The 18436-nt window shown below is 32.8% G+C and overlaps 2 protein-coding genes across 7 annotated transcripts in view; one reads left to right on the plus strand and one right to left on the minus strand.

The window, feature by feature from the left end:
- LOC105154729 (atrial natriuretic peptide receptor 1) overlaps positions 1 to 11090 on the minus strand; it is a 90301-nt gene extending 79211 nt beyond the window's left edge. For 2 of the 4 annotated variants that reach the window (XM_087410840.1, XM_087410836.1), the window contains exons 1-2: positions 2066 to 11090; positions 955 to 1013 (exon numbers count right to left, since the gene is read on the minus strand). In XM_087410840.1, coding sequence (XP_087266966.1) covers positions 955 to 1013; positions 2066 to 2110 — 104 coding nt within the window. In that variant the 5' untranslated portion in view covers positions 2111 to 11090. Of the gene's footprint in view, positions 1 to 954 lie in introns of all 4 variants that reach the window. The other 2 variants (XM_087410838.1, XM_087410831.1) reach the window with 2 other exon arrangements.
- LOC105154735 (uncharacterized) overlaps positions 1 to 18436 on the plus strand; it is a 61595-nt gene that overhangs the window by 19862 nt on the left and 23297 nt on the right. For all 3 annotated transcript variants that reach the window (XM_087410744.1, XM_087410750.1, XM_087410761.1), the window contains 4 exons: positions 17063 to 17161; positions 17327 to 17499; positions 17619 to 17776; positions 17963 to 18374. In XM_087410744.1, the coding sequence (XP_087266870.1) occupies positions 17063 to 17161; positions 17327 to 17499; positions 17619 to 17776; positions 17963 to 18374 (842 nt within the window). The remainder of the gene's footprint in view (positions 1 to 17062; positions 17162 to 17326; positions 17500 to 17618; positions 17777 to 17962; positions 18375 to 18436) is intronic.

Genomic DNA, 18436 nt, shown 5'->3' on the forward strand with positions numbered 1-18436 from the left:
CGAACATATCCCCACACATAGAAAAAAATACATACTGTACGCAAATAACAGTTACTTGTTTCAAATATTTCAAAATATTTCACATATCCGTCACAAATCTATCATAAGTCACAAGCATCAAATTTATTCAAAATATAATATATTCTGAATCCTAGTAAATTTAATCAAGATTATTAAATTAAAATAAATTCGATTTGCTTAAAGAAACATTATATTATAATATATATATTATAATATAATATATGTATTATAATATAATGTTTCTTCTTCGCGCGTGCGAAGAATTTTATATTTTTCAAAAGAAAAATTCTTATTTCAAGTACATACATAACAATGAGTTTTTCTAAAATTTGTAATATAGATAAAGGTAAAAAAGATACGGTAAGTACATAAAAAAAGACTTTATATTTATTCAAGAATTAATTATTCCAGAAAATTCTGATTCGTCTACTTCCGACCAAAATTTTAATTAATTCAACCAGAGATTGTTCTCAGTGATATAAGTCGTAACCTCTTGTTGCAAAGGTGCATTTTCCGCTTTTATTAAATGCGGCTCAGAGGAAATATGCGAGCGGCGTATAGACGGGAGTCTATATAAGAGTCTGTATATAAGAGAGAGCGAGAAAATATCGCATGCGAACGCACATGCGTGAGCTTAGCACACGGCAGCGTGATCCGATCGGTATATCAACGTTTTATGTGTTCCGACACGGCAATAGACATATGTATTCATGCGTATATATGTGTATTATATACATAGAGACAAAATGATGGGGAGGCATAGTTGTGTCGATATGATTCATGATCGAGAACGTGGGGAGCATCGAGAAAGTTGTATTTATACATGATGCTATGTTATATATTCAGGCGGATTGATTTTGGGAATTTTTATAAATTATATACAAATTTTATACATCCTGAATATTAAAATGAACGATATTTCAACTGACTCACCGGTACGATGTGTGGCAGCGGAGTTGTAGTAACCATTGCACAAACGTTGTAATGTTAATCTGAAAAATACAGATTTGAATTATAGCAGTGCCAAAAATATTGTAATTAATATGTCGTAAAATAATTATCGAATGCATTTAATTATTTGCCTTTCAGGTAGATATTTAATTAATAAAATAATTATATATATACATTTATGTATATACATTTTCTCTCTCTCTCTCTCTCTCTTTCTTTCGGAATTTTATTTTATAAATACAAGAGTTCTCTCTCTTTATAAATAATTCAAATTTAAACAAAATAGATATTATAATAAATAATAAATGAATAAAATAGATAATAGACACGCAGTTCGAAAATTTGTGTTAAATTTAACACATTTCATTTATCAACGGTATTCAAATTTTCGTGTTAATAACACAAGAATATATTAGAAGATAACACAAATATTTTGTAAAAAAATTAATACAAAAATGTAACACTGACAATTTGTAAAATGTAGAAGCACATTTTTCAATCAACATTTAGTCATGATACCTTAAATTAATACTCATTTTATTTATTCATCTTAGAATTTACTCTTTAAATATATATTTCTTGAGTGAAATCTCACTTCAAAAGAATTAAAATACTGCCACTATTGAAAAAGAGTGAAACATTTGCATTCTTGAATAAGAGCAGCAGATTTTTACTTTTTATATAATAGTGAGATTTTATACTTTTGAAGTAAAATTTCGTTCCTTTGAAATGAATCTTTATTCCACTCTTATTCAAGAGAGTGCAAATTCACATATTTTCAATAGTGTTAGTATTTTTACTCTTGGAAAATGAGTTTTCTCTCCAAAAAATTTAGAGTACATTTTAAAACATATTATTTTTATATTTTCGTTCACTTATTTATAAATTGTATTATTTTAACATTAAGAAATATTGAATATTAATTTATAACACAAAATATTTTAATAATATTACATTAAATTAACATTCACAAATACATTAAGAATTTAATATAAAACAAGGACTTGAGTAAATCATTTTTTTATACAAATACAAAATGTTTTTTTACTGTATAATAACTCCAGATAATAAAATAGATAACAAGATTTCTCACCCTGTGATTACTCCGCCATTGCCCGATGCTTCCCAGCTCCTTCATTCTTGTTTTTTTCTTACTTGACAATACACTCACGACAAACGGATAATTACGATCGCACGAAAGCACTAAGTAACAGTAAGCAGAAAACGACGATCGCTCGGCATTTTACACGGTACTCTCGACCTTAATGACAAACAATGCATATTTTATTATACCGAGACGAAAAAATAAACACACGATAAAACACACAAATGGCTTTCCATTTAATGGCTTTCTATTTTTAAATTATCCAATGTGAATTAATTTTAATCTCGTTTTAATTTATTCTTCATCTTTTTCTAATAATTCTTGGAACTAAAAGAAGATAAAAAAATAAGTTAAACCAAGATTAAATAATTCAATCTACATTCGTAGAAACGAACATTAATGACACACGTCGATACAAATATCGTTCAATCTTTCTTGACATTCAGTGAGTAACAAAAGTATAGGAACTATACATACAATATTTCAAAACTGACGATAAATAAATATGTTATAGACAGATTTAAGAAAGTCTAATACGAAAATGCAAGGCTATAATACTTTCCAAATGGAAAGAGTTTAAAAATTACGAATGACAGGGATAGAATTTCGAAGAATGGTAAGATGATTAGTGTGAAGATGCTTCTTCGAGAACTTCATGCCTTTGACAATAATATAATTCAGCACCTTCACACGGATCATTTTACCGAGCGCGCGAAATATATGTCGATTTACATCACCAAATGGAAAGAAACTCATATCATCAACATTACGATATCGTCCGATACCTGCGGCGCCGAATCACAATGGACGAATAGCAACGGGAAATCAAAGAGATAGCGCCTTGCCAATTTCATGCACCACCCGCAGCGGCAATGTATCTTCCATTCTAACCTAAATCTATGTTCGCTTTCCGCGCCTCGGATAAGAAACGGGATGCGCTCGCGTTTTAGAACGATTGCTATCTCGCATCGTGGTTTTCGTGAATAAACATGCTAGTTAAGATCGAACATAGGTATCTGCGAAGCTCGATATCATCGAGCGACGACCATATCGCTTCGCCGATCGTACATATCCCGCGATATATACGTCAATACGTGTTTACCACAGGCTACCGGCGTGTGAGAGATAAATATCTGTTACGTGATTGATAAATTCACGATACGAGATTAATCACGACTGTATTCACTAATTAAAGCCGCCTCGCGATACCGTCGACGATCAACCTGACGCGACAACGATTCGCTCTTCGCTGACGCGACAATACTGACGGACTGACGGTAGTACTTTAGCGAATATGTGACAACTTCACTCCGCTACCACACGGTTAAATGAAATTTAACATCGCACGCAATATATGTGCGTATTTCGAATCGAACACGTGTAAATTTTGCGGAATACTCGAATTATTTTATACACTATTGATATATCGCTGCTTTTTTTTTATTACGCGAATTTTCTGATCCCGGTGCATTATTCTATTTTTAAATCTGAAAATAGAGAAAATCGTGTTTAAACCGAGAGAGAAATTCAAGTCGCAATGCGATTTTAACGTGAAAAGAATAAAACTGTTGCAAATAAAAAATATGTATAATTTAAAAAGTTAAAAGAAAAGGGCTACGAGTCAGAAATTATTACGTACAGACAAATTGGAAGATAAAAATCTTAATAACATAAAACGTAAAAGGTAAAATGTAGTAAAATGTCTTAATTAATTGTTATGAACTTTAATAACATGCTAACAGACGTTTCGATCACGATCGGATCGTTATCAATGTTTACAAAATTCGTCAAAAACGGTAAAAACATAACATAAGGTCGAACGATAAAAATTAAAATACTTCGCATTGTATAACTATAAAATTGTTGGTATCAATAATTGAGATGAATCTTCGTCTTGTTAATTAAAATGAACATAACTACAATATATACATTAAAATTTGTCAAAATGATAAAAACTTAACATATGGTCGGTCGATGAAAAATAAAAGTATACTCCGCGATGTCAAACCATCTAGCCATTAGTATCAATAATTAAAAAAAAATCTTCATCTTGTTGGTTAAATTGTACAGAAAAAGAATGTCGGTATATCATTATATAATTTTAATATATAATTTATAATTTTTTCTATTTCTTCTGGTTTCTATTGTATACGTACAATTAAATCGCGCGAAATATCTGTTCTGATATTTCCATCGTTCTGATCGCGAAACGATTAACCTTTTCAAAATGGGAAAGCTATTCGGAAAGCCATATAATAACGCTGAAATAGTAAATTTATCTGCGTTGCTTGAAATCTCAAAAAATTTTTGCATTTAAAACAAAATAAGTATGTACATATTCGCATGATGAAAAAAAGAGAGAAAACAAAAATGTTGAGTATAAAAAGTGCAAGCAACGTCAACAGATATAGTGTCATATTAATTGAAGCAAGAAATACAATAAAAAATAATAAATTAATAATTATAACAAATCTTACTCACAGAAAAAGCTATAAGATTTTGGCTGCTTTCCTTTCAGGAAATACGAATTGATACAAATTAACATATTTGAACATGATTCGCTAATTAAGTGAAATGATATATGGACAGTGTGTACAACTTTTTAATATTTAATTTTACAAAATTTTAATTGGCTTAAATATATGTATATTATATTATGGATGCGTTGTAATATCATTTAAAAATTACATTTGAACACACTGCGACTTTCCTTCCGAGTAGAATCGAAAAGTGTTGATATAGTATGTGATACGAATTTAGACCGATAAGAATAAATCTAATTAAATACGAAAATTTCTATATTATATACATATATATAGATATGTATATAAATTCACACAAGAAATATACAAGCACTGAGATCCTCCCAAGTAGCACACAGCTTTCACAAACATTAACAAAGCATTAAAAAAACGCATACAACGCTTTGTAAGCGCTGCTGTGCTATTTGGGTTACTTCAACCGAATATAGGAATTTTCGTATTTAATTGAAAGTGTTGATCGAGTTTGAAAAAATTGTAAATGGAAAGCGACGTATGTCAATTAGTACAAACGTTGACTGTGTCTGCTAAAAGTTCGCCTAAAAGGAATGTAGCCTTTAAAAATAGACTCTTGTTCTGCAATCTTGCTAAAGATTAATCTCGCGGGTTGATAATAATTGCTAATGACTCGTAAGGAAGTCTTGAGAAGTTATAGAGAAGAATAATGCAGAGCCAGGTCACGATGGACGCTCACGATGTGATCTGCCGCGTTCGAGTATCTCGAGCATCGCAGTGCAAATGACAATACTGTGCGGCGCAGCGTCCTTTTGTGTACTTACGCGTAACGGACGTCCGTGCGGCACAACAAACACCAAGGCTGTACACGAGTCAGTTTTATTTAAAGATTTACACCCGACAAATATTTAACGTATCGCGTAATGAATGTTCGCGTAATGAACACTCCATTTCTTGTATTACAAATAAATTTTCAATACACGATATCTGTACCGAGGTTTTTTATTACGAATACCTCGACGAATATTTTGAATGATTCGTGTATCATCCCGCGTTGTCAATTTCAAAGTGATGGTCAAATTACATTTAAATTGAAACTTTAAAAATGCAATACGTGATACATTTGAATGCAAGCGTTATTAAAGTTCCTGTTCATTCACCATTGCTATTTTAGATTGTGACAGAAAATACATACAATAAAAGCTTTTGTCAATTATATTTGAATGCTTTTTGTAAAATATTTCTTTTTATAAAATATTTTAATCAAATAATACATTTGTAATTGATAAAATAGATTTATAAAATATATTGAAACTTTCTTATTTCGGGAAAAAACTAAGTCATATTTTTTCTATATATTATTAATTCGATAGTCTGTCATAATGAACATAATTTATTTCAATTTTGATTATACATAATTTAGTTTCAAAAATTGGTCATTTATTAATTATTGAAACAAAAGGAAAATTTTTGACATAATTATACAAATCGAATCTATCGATTGTAAGTTTTATTGAAATAGATTTCCACATTGATATGTTTTGTAAGAATTTTTATTATGTATTTTCTTTTCTCATGTCACAACCTGAGAAAGTAGTAATGAGTTAACAAGACCTTAAAGAAATAATTATTAAATAATAAAATAGAAAGGATTCGCGAAAAACTTAAAATATGTTGGAAACTACAAGTACGAGTTCACGCACGAATGATGGAGCATAAATATAAAAGAGCACAAATATTAGGTGTTGGAATTAATTCGTAGCGTTTTTAATGAAAGAATGTTATTTATTTCACATGAGCATTAAAAAATACATTAATGAAAGTACTTCCCATCACTTGTAAAACGCTACGAATTAATTCCAACACCTAATATAAAAATACATACATATAAGTAAGAAAACTGTATAATGATATAAGATTTAATTTACATTTTGACTCATTCTTCGAGCCATCTTCAAAATATTTACTACTGATGTTCAGAAATCACGTTATTGTCAATCAAGAGACAAAGAATTTTCTATATAAAGAATAATTATTGCTCAATTGCTTAAATATTCGTGAAACAACATTTGTATAATCAATTATTGTATAGTTTATACTTTTCGCATTCTTCGCTTTCTTTCTTTCGAACTTCCGAACGTATATTTATTTTGTTTTAAATAAAAAATTTAATTTTTTTTAATTTTAGGGATTTCAAGCAACACGAAATTTATATTTTTTTTTCGTTCTGATATTTTTATGTTAAGAAAATAAATCGCGCGAAATGTTTACTCTAATTAAGGTTTTTCAAGTTCGATAGACAGATTTTAGTGTTTTTAGCAGTTGTAAACGTTTTATTTAAATCAGTTTTGATAAATAAGCTGTTATCGTACATTTTGTACTTGATTTTCTGTTTAAAATAACGTTTTGGTCGATTGTTATTTTTAAGACTTAATATTGTTGCTTTAGTTAAAATGATAATTTATATGATAATTTATTTAATGAATGTTTCGTGCTTCTAATGAACAAAAAAGTTGAATTAAATTGCCCCTAAAAAATGATACGCAATCTAAATTTACTTTTTGATAAATTTAGATTGCACATTTATTTATTGATTTAATTAAATTTATTGATTTATTAAAAATTATACAGTTTGATTATTTTCGAGATGTAAAAAAATGAAAGGAAAATAGTGATAACGAATTAATTTTTATTGATATTTTTCTGATCAAATCAAAGATAAACTTTATGTATATATGAATCTTTCTTAAGAATTAATTATTAAAATTATTAAACTTTATTTAAGTTTCTCAATCAAATCACACTTAGTAATACAATGTTACATTAAATATTCACTCTCATTGATTAAGCTAGATCACATTTTAAGACTAATTTCATCTAAGCTTATCAGCAAAGAATACATATAAGAAACACATATAAGAAATTAAATTTTTTTAGTGATGTAGATATCAACACAAAAATGTTAATTTTAACATTTTTGCATGTCTTAGAAAGTTCTAACTAACTGTCTTCATTGAAATTTTATTTTTTACAGTGTAGGCATAACATTTTTTTTTACTGAAATTTATAATATGCAGTAAATGAGGTTAAGAATATGGAAGGACTGGATATTTTAATGGTATACTCCTACTCACAAGGCAAGAACATAAGTGAAGTTTTTTTAGCCAGCTACTCAAAGAATTGAGAGCTCGGATGCATCACGGCTGCATAATTTACGAAGTGGCTTGTACGATGATAATTATCTGCGACCCTAATACATGACTACGTTAATTAACGTTTAGAGAGAAGCTAGATAGAGGGTGTATGTCGGAAAACTGCCATGTGATATAATACGCCCGGGCAAAATTACGATAAATTCCACCTCTATTTTGCATACTCATAAATTTCTAAATTTGAAATTACATTAAAGGAATACCTGTTATAAATTACGAACCATTACGACGTTCATTAAAACGCAATCAGCCGACACAAGCGCGGTTCGAGCGAAATTAAATTTTGTTATTCCATCTTGTTGCAAACTCTCGCTCTCGGATTCACGTTTTCGTTTAATTTTTTTTATTTCGCGTGTCATATGAAGCACCCGGTCGTTATTTCGCGAGATAAGAGCGAGAGGCACATTTGGCCGACAACGACCGTTTTACACTTTCGGCGTGCGTGCATGTAACTGAATATAGTGTATCTAATTTTATCGTGGCATTCGCCACGGCAGTTCGCTCTCTCACTATCGTACTCTACGAGTCAGCCGTGAGACTTCGCCTCTCGACTACCTCGTTCTTGAACCTGACCCCGAGACCAATACATGTACAACCAGTGTCAATAAGTGCCGGAAAGATAGCAGAGAAACGCCTCTGATTGATTTACGATCTCTTAATAGTAACAGGACAATTTCTAACTGCAAGCTGCGATGCCGTTTATTTTAGTTAGGAAGTCTAATTAAATTTAGAAATTTATTTTTTTCTACACATACTGATATGACATTTGCTTGGCACTTTCTTGAATTTTAGATTAATTATTAAATTAACTTTTTCTTTATCTCTTTCTTTTTTCATCATTTTTAGTACTGGTTCCGTGAACTGAATTATTTTATCAAGAATATTCACATTCGTTTTTTGTTATCCATTAAATTGTTTTAAATATATAAATCTTTTTTTAATACGTCGATCTATTATTATTAATCTATCTCTTTAAGCTTTCATTTGATTGATGATTCTCCTTCAAATTCGTAAATTACGATAGCACGTACAAACTTCTCTTTCGATGTCTATATTCCTCAGAATATTTGTCCAAAGCATTTGTCTAACACATAAATGTTCTTGAACTTATTCCTAATTCTGTTGTAGAAAGGCAAAGAATTCATTAGATTCTAATTTGATTATCCAATTGGAACTTCAACAATGGTTATTCGTAGCCAATAGATATTAAGAGAAAATTTTCTCTTTATATTTATATGTATATATTCTGATTATGAAATCATCTGAGATATTTTTACACTCCAGTGGCAAAAAAATGTGATTTGTGATAGAATATTATTTTGTATGCATATAATTTAATATTCATTTTTTATATAGCTATTCTCTAAAACTTTTAGAGTGAATTTCACTGAAGAATAAAATCTCATTTTTAAAGATTGAAAATTGAGCTATTTTTTCCGAGACTAGTTCAATTTTTCTCTTGAGAGTAAAGAATGAGATTCCGAAAAATTAGAGAATATTCTTTACGAACTTTTAAATATGCAAATAAATCGAAATCCGTAATACGAAAATTTTATATTAATTAAAATCTTTTAAACAGTTTATATTAATTGAAATTGTTAAAAATTACTGTCATAATAAGCTACTTAACATGCTTATTTTGTTTAAAATCTATTTGGTTTCTATTTTCTATTTACTTTTTTTTTCAGAAAATTAATTAAATCCCTGTCCATAATTCTCAAATACTAATAAATCAGAAAATAATCAATAATATACAATATCTTGTATAATAATAATGATTTTAATTAGAATATAAAAGGATGATCACCAGATGATCAGAGAGTTGTGTAAAAAAAATCAGGTAATTATTCCTGAAATAAATATATTTTTTTGTACAGCAGTGAACGTTGAACTCAACAAAATTATGTATTATTAGAGCTTTAATCCCTGATCACTTGCGAGGTCGTAAAGTTTAATCGCGAGCAACAGTGCGTACGTGCGTACATAAGCGATCTGCGCAACGTGGTCGTGCCCTAAGTGTGGACAAGTGCAGACCTCGTGAAGCCAAAGCAATTCAGATACGCTTGAACTACAAACGGGTCATGTTACCTGGGAATCACGGTTCATCGCACATTCATCTCTCCGCCCTCGTTGCCACCCTGGCTCTCCGACAGTGTTGACTTCGCGCGAAATGAACTCGGCATACATCAGTGAACAAATCCGAAGGCGATGCCATTTCGGGAAAGTATATTCGTTCTTCATCAAAATATCTCCATTATGATTGTCTCCGTTCAAACTCCGACAAATTCATTGAATTCTCCAACTCGTGAGAATGTTTCCAACGTAGAAATTCGATTCTTATCTGGACTTATGGTATATCTGACCTAAAACATTCTTCGAAAAATGAGAACGTCTTAAAACTCACGTGGAACGACTGAAGGGAGGTCCTATTCGTAGAATGACATTGCGTTCTGGTGTACACTCGGTACAGACATGTTTCCGGCCGTTCCTGTCGTCATAAATGCACACGATCCCCGCGTTCTCCGTCACATTTGTTGGAGGAAAATACCAACGCCAACGCGTCTCGCTCTCTTCCGCTTCCTTCATTAATCATCCTGGCGGAACCGGGATTTTTCGTGCGTCTCGCGAGCCTGCCGCTAAGTAGGATTTGAAAGGTAGACTGCGAAAGGAGAGGGAACGGAGTGGCATCGCGAGCGAGTTCCGCAATGAGAGACGCATAATCCAAACGGTGGGCGAGTCTCTCTCTTTCTCTCTCTCTCTCTCTCGTTCGCATAGCGATACACATCCTGTCATGCATGCCTAGACAAGCAAACTTGCCTGCTTGCCACACCATTTCTGTTCGATGCAATTATGAAAATCCACGTGCTTTGACCCCGCCTGTGAGTCATCGCATTCAATTTCGAAGACACGTCGGCCGGCGAAGAAGTGGTGACCGGTGCTGGCAATGCGATATAATCGGCATGCGCATTAAATCGTCGACGCAAAGTACATGCTTTATCAGTTTGGTTTATGGGTCGGTTGGATTGGCGTACCAGCGCATTTGCGCCTCGACCGTTTATCCCGATGGACGGCAATTTCTGCTGAATAATGTAACGCGGAATAAATCGGTCATGTTGCAAATGCGACGCAATCTCTATAATTTAAAGTTATTAAATGCGACGACGCATTTCGAATTGTCCAGGTGTACAAATTTGCGTCCCACAAGTGGATGTTTCATCGCGTGAATATTATTATTTTATTTGACACTTGACATACAAATGTGTGTGTGTGTGTGTGTGTGTGTGTGTGTGTGATTTTGATGTTATTTTTTTATTTATCTTTTGTTTTGTCTCTCCCGCATGATTGTATTGTTAATTAAAATTTCGTATTCAAAATGCTCAATAGAAAATGTTTACCAGTGGAGCTACAGTGATACAAAAGGTCAACAGAATAAAAATATGTTTTCCTCTCTGAGTTATCAAGCATGATTTTTAAATATTTCACATATCACGTGTGCACGGTATTGCGTAAAATATTGGCCGAGATGGAGAATACCACGATTTTTCATACCGCGCATCCGTCATATTCCTGCTACATTTAGCTGGTTTATTATTTCAATTCTACAAACTGTTTTGTACCTGCGCCACGTTCGAGATACGCAGAATATTGCGAGAAAATGTTATAAATTAATGTAATTTGCATTCCTAACGTTTCATGATATGAGAACGTTCGAGAAGAAAAAAGATCGAATAAAATGAAGAAAATAGGAGAAAGGGTGTTACAAAAGTGACATATCGTCAATTTAAAAATTTCATGTACTTCATAATTCCGACCAAATATAGTCTCTTTCGATATGATGTCTCCTCCATTACATCTCCTCTTTTACGACGACCTTTCAGAGTAAAAAAAACACCTCTGTCACTTCCACTCTCAATCCTTGATCCAGGTCTTCGCCCTTGTCTTGGAAATATAAATAGCAACGAGTGTGTGAGCTAGGTCGATCTCTATGCTCCCTCTGCCGAGGTCGTGCACTGCATTTCTGAATATCCGTTACTATTTTCCTCTCTTCTCTTCTTCCTCCTCCTCCCGGATCTACTTTCGGCCTGTCAAACTTCGCACTCGATCAAAGGCCCTTGTAGTACACGGAACTTACATATTAGATATCGACAAAATCGACGTGTACTACACAACTGTATCGTACTATTCTATCGTATTAAATCCGAACAAAATTTACTCTGTATACATAAAAATAAAATTATCGCGAAGAAAAATTTGTTATTTTCATCTTTATCATTTCCAAAATAATTATTTATTTCTGAAATTGGGCATGTAATATCTATATAATGAAATGCGTATGAATTATCTATATAATGCGTATATTATCGAAACCCAAACCGAAATAATGGGTCATTATCGACCTCCTCTTTGACATTTCTTCCTGAGAGATTAATCGAGAACGATGTCAGCGATTTGCCTAGAAAACTTTTTGACCCTCTTACATTACAAAGGCGCTTTACGTCCGCTTATATTTCAGTTTAATCGATATTTTCAAGATATTGGAACATTGGCGCATGTTTATATTTATAATGGATGCGCGATGTTCCATTAAAATTATTTTTGCCGTTGATATAAATAGCTTCTTTTCCATATCTAAAATTTTTATAATAAAAATTTAGATGTATTTTATTAAAAAAAAAAAAAAAATATTATTACATTTTAGAAGAGAAACTTGAATCGATTGATGTAATTGTACGGTTACATGCGTAACGATCTCTTTTGCCGGCTGCTAAAGCGATACTTTATGTCGCACGTGTACTCATTACACACATGTAGGCACATTGCGAGCAGGACAACGAGAAACCATTTCTAAACATAGTCGGGACAAACCCAGCATTCGCGGCATCCGTCGTCGGCCCAAGAAAAAAAAAAAAGAAAAGTGCAAATCGAGAAACGCGAGTGCTTTAAGGGATGCACGAGGCGGGAGCTACCGCGAGGAAACGCAGTTTTGTCTATACTTAGCTTAAGTTGCTAATCCATAGGGACATCGAGTGTCAAATATTTCTTCTACATACTTTGTGAGTTTATGAGGGTGAGATGAACACTTCTCGAGCGACGATTACATCGAATTACATCTAATCACGTTCATTTGCGACATTTTTATTTTTGCGACGCCAGTTAGAAAGGAGAAAAACATCGCTCGGAGCAGAAATATTATAGGTCAGGGAGGACGATCGAGTTAGCGGTTACGAAGAGAAAACCTTGTTAGATAAAGCTGGCCTTGGATTTTTTTCCCCTTTTTGTAAATGTAATATATTGCGACGTGCGCCGTATATATTACCACGGTCGATCGTGAATAGTCCTCCTACACTTTTCACACGACGATCGCCTATTTAGATACATCCCCATTGTGCGTATGGTACAAGTGGCGTGTCAGAACGTCACGCTCTAAAGCAGGAAACCGTGGAATATGCTGGATACGTCGACGTCCGCGGACTGTTCCGTGAAAATGTGTGCTGCGTGTATGTGCGCTCACACGTATTCGCGTACTCGTGATACGATGACAAAATATCGTATTATGGGATTAAAGCCGGAGATTTTCGGTAGAACGAACGCGCCCTTTAGTATTCGCGAGATAAATCGCTGACGGATTATCCAGCGCCATTTTTCGTCCACTCGACGGCAGATATCATTCGGGCCACACTTCAACGTCGCAACTTTTTTCCGTTTTACTTATCGAAACTCGTAGCTAAATGTTTTTGCTTTTTTTTAATGCACGATTTACTTGATTCAGAGCTTGAAATTCCGCACGGTTTCTTTGATTGGCGCGATGGCTCATTCTGTCGAACGGAAATTCGCAGATAAGCCGTGGGCAATTTAATTAAAACATCTGTTTCAATTAACGACCAGGCTGCCTTTAACTGCAGTTGTAAACCATATTTATCTTCGGTTTGTTTATAAAATAAATTTACAAAAGTGAACGCTCTGTGAATATTTAGTGAGCTTGAAAAACAAGTCTCGAAAATTGGAAAAGAATTTCTAAAGCCCGAGAATGCTCGAGAATTGATTTGTTTGATGTTTTTCATTCTATTTTTACTTAGTACTTGAAGAATCATTGAACAATCGATTCGCATTGATGATGTTCTCATGCGGTTTAATTAATGGTATTTTGATTCTGTTAATTGATTAAATGATTACCATGACTAGACATGATAGTCATCGATGGATTAACACTATCCATTTCGAACAATCGAGTTCATTAAATAGTCATCATTAAAATAAAGTAAATTAGCAGCCGATACAATAAGGTAATATGTCACATGTTGATACCAATTAGAAGTTCGAAGATTCATTCTAGTAAATAAACAGAAAAAAAGAGACTGACTCTTGCATTGCTCTCGCAAGAATATTATTCATCCAAAGCAAAAGCTACAAATGTAAATAAAATATAAAGTATGTTTCAGGCGAAGATGTGATTTAAATTTTAATCCGTCTCTTTTAATCCGTCAATATTAAATAGATCAATAAGAATTCACAAAGTTGCGTCATGATGCGATTATGAATAAAAATCGCAATTTTGATAAATTTATTTCTTCTAATAAATGCAAAGATTATTTTTGCATGCACGCAGCACGAAATCTGCATTTAAAAAATTGTTTTCGAATCTTGACCGATACGTTTTATATCTTGATCTTAAAAAATCGAGTCTGACGTGACTCTTCGCTCAAGAAGATTTGTTCTATGCAAATTTTCGGACTCGGTTGTGATTGTGATGCCTCTGATAAAGATATTGCAGTCAAAACCTGTAGGGGTCAGTGAGAATTAAGTAACGGCACTCAGCTGTGAGCATTAAGAAACGGCTTCTCTCGTATCAGCTTTGGGGCTTCCGATCAGTTTGACATGTTGAGCTCGATGTGTGTTCTACTCTACAATGTAACTTTTTGATGTCAGATAAGATTCGATGTAATGGACTTGCGATCCTTTCAATTTATTGCATATAACATTTTTTTTGTTAACATTAATCTATTTAATCGACTGAAGAATTTAACTGTTAAAAAACTATAATACAGCCGAAATTACACAGAAAGCTTTGGAATGTAATTGATTGATCAATTAACGAGTTCGATTCGTTTTGGCAATGTGTGTGTGTGTTCGCATAATTCATATTCCGCGTATTCGCTATTTCGAATGTAATTTCACGAAAATGCGATATATATTTCGTCAGTTGAACTACTGCTAATAATAGCGTCCACGTTTACTGGAAAGTATGCAACACGTATTTACTTATTGCGGGATAAAATTGGAGGCAGGGAGGAAGCCGCGTGGAATTTGTTGCACCGACTAACGCCTTCTGCTCGCGCGTTTTCTCTCCTTTTTTCTTCTTTTTCGTTAATTTTCCCCAGCTCCTCTCTATCCTCGGCATTGATTGATACTACGACGTTGCCAAGCAACGTCTCGAACCAGACTTGTCTGTGTACACGCTAGTATAGAATTACGCGAGAGCGAGTCCGAACTCCCTTGGCAACGAGTTACGTTCCATTATGCTGTATCATCAATCCTTTAATTTCATACAAGATTTCAGGTGAAATTTTTTTTAATATTTTCGCATGTGAAAATGAGCCTAAGAAAAACCTTGCACTTGAATTGAATCGTGAAATATTGAGTGATAAAATCGATTTACAGAAATTGTAGAGAATTGATTTTAGACATATAAGATGTTGCGTGCTATCAATATCTTATAATTTAATAAATAAATATATATTTGATACATTCAATATATTTATAAAGCACAATAATAATGTATTAGTCATATTAGCCATATTAAGAATAATTTCTTTTATTTTTAATCTTCTTATTTTTTTTCTTTTTCGTTTTCATTATAATTAATTTAAAATTTTTTATCTCGACGAGAAATGACTGACAGGGTCGGAAATTTTTTGTATGATATCAAAAGTGGAGTATCTCTGCGTTAAAGTTGGCAATAGAGGGTGGGTACAGGATGTGCGACGATCGATTGCCAGCTGGTGAGGAACCACGTGACGGGGTGCGGTGTTGGTGACGTCATAAAACGACCGCCCCAAGCAACCCTTATGACAAACTGCAACTGCTGATTCATTCATCCTAATTATTCAATTAAGTTTTGAGATGCACTTTCTCTTTTCTTTTCTTACATTAACTGTGCGTAATTTGTAATTAACGTAATTTGTAATTAATATTTGTAATTTCATATTCGTATGGTAAAAATATAATTATTCTAAAATTTTAAATGAAACATTTACAAGTATTTTAATAATAAATAATATAATAATAATACATTATAAATAAATAATTATTTAATTTTTTTACCAGATATTAATTATCTTATTATATCTAATATAAATTTTTGTGTTTCTGAACTGCCTTGAATAAAAATATTTCATTAATTTTTATACAAACAGTATTTTTTAATTTTAAACATAACGCGAAATCACTTTATCACAATTGTAATTGTAAACCAGCGCAAATATAAATAAATGAAGATGTATTATTATTTATATCCGTTTCAATCTACATCCGACATATTTGTTGATAAAACATCAGAGAAAATTGCGTGTTATAATGTAATACTTAATTTACTTTTCTCATCAATCAATCTATAACTGGTCTTGACAGTCTCTAACATCTTAACCTTAACCTTACATCACTCGATGGCTACTATCCCTATTCTATGAAGCCAAATCATTGTAGTTTTACACATTTATACGCAGTTATGACCTACTATTCCATTCACTTATAAACATATACTCGGTGTTTAAAAATACTTTAAGCAATATTTAAAATATCTCTCTTAATCTCTCTCTCTCTCTCTCTCTCTCTCTCTCTCTCTCTCTCTCTCTTTCTCTCAATATTTAAAAAGGCTTTTTTAGAAAAATTATAAAGTTGAATAACATTCATAATCCCCTGATTATTTTCTCTGTTATTGATATATTTTCAAGATAGATAATTGCTTATAGCGAATTTTGGTAAGCTAACTTCTCTTAAGTTCAACATAATCGCGCATACACAGTGATGATCTAAAACGAGAACAACCTAGTTTCCATTCAAAATATCAGAGCTCAGAAAAGCTTGGCCAAGTTCATGAGAGAGCATGTCACCGGAATACCTAACGTTACACTCAATCTTGAAAATGAACAGTGATTTATATGCAGATTCCATAAGTTTTCCGATATCAGTACCTGCTTAACATGTATAGAGTAAGAAGATTCCGTTCAAAAGTTTAGCTATATTTAGCGATCACCGTTTTTTTTCTTTGATTGTTACAGGTTTTCTATCATGGGACAAGGACAGTTGTCACGTAGATCTGGAGAAGGAATTATTGGCCTTAGTAGCGCAAGCCCCCGAAGGCGAAGAAGCCAGAAATGGTAATTTATTGTCACAAACATGTTGATTCGTTATATTATACATAATGTTTTATGTTATATTATACAATTAATTAATTATTATTATAGATTATTATTAATTATTATTATTCGTAGAAATTATTAATTATTACTCACATAAGTTATTAATGAAAATGAAATTTTCAGGCGAAAGGTTGATCCAATATGCTACCGAGAACCTCGTAACGGAAGTTCTCATTCATCCACAGACGAATACATTATTACAGTGTATTCGCAATCTTCTTGCAAGCTTCACGAAACATCGGCACATCATACACGCTGGATACACATTCGGTGGTAATGGTTCCTGGATATTGCAGGTATTTACACTTCATACGAATATATTCGATTGTTATTTGCCAAAAATGAAACGTTAATTAATAATTATGCGAAATATTAGCAGAGAATTACAAAACGACAAACAATTCTTGTTATTCAGGATGGAACCTTCAGTCTCTCAGACTTTCTGGATGCGTTCAGTGAACATGAAGTGCAAAGAGTCCTTCGTGCCTACGAGAATAGCGTTACCGTAGATATACATTGCGCGGGTGTCGGTGATTGGACGACAAATCGATTGTCGAAAGAAGCTTGTTGCAGGTGTATATCTCTCTTGCACATTTTTCTACATGATCGATTCTAATTTGTATCACATAATAGAAGCTATTTCATGTATAACACAAATAGGATATTGCACACAAAAAATAAAAAATAAAAATGAAAAATATAAATAATATATTGCATAATACGTCTTTCTTAAATATTTCATGTCCTTTTCATTAACAGATCTTGCAGAGTCAGAGTAAACCCCGACGATGTTCTCACAGCCGGCGTGCCGGCTATCATGAGTTTTACGAATTACATCGGACAGTACCTCGTGTCACAAACACTGGACCAGCTCATGGAACCGTCCGACGTCGTTGGAAACATTAGATTTAGCCATCCAACCTTATACGTCTTCCCCGGCGGGCAAGGTGACGCCGCGCTTTTCGGTATAAACGGCTTCAACATGCTCGTCGACGGCGGCTTTGCTAGGAAAGCATGTTTTTGGGATTTCACCAGGCATCTCGACCGATTGGATGCTGTTCTAGTCACTAGGATAAATAATAGTAACATCGGCGGCATGTTTAGCGTTCTTCGCAAGAAGAAGGAGATGCATGTCTATCCTCAGATCGGCCATTTCTTCTGTAACTTAGTCGTAAGTAGTCATTGTTTTTAATTCATTTTTTAAAAAGAAAATTCAGTATATTTTATAATAAT

The sequence above is a fragment of the Acromyrmex echinatior genome, chromosome 1, assembly GCF_024713525.1.
Source record: "Acromyrmex echinatior isolate Ae372 chromosome 1, ASM2471352v2, whole genome shotgun sequence".
Lineage (NCBI taxonomy): Eukaryota > Metazoa > Arthropoda > Insecta > Hymenoptera > Formicidae > Acromyrmex > Acromyrmex echinatior.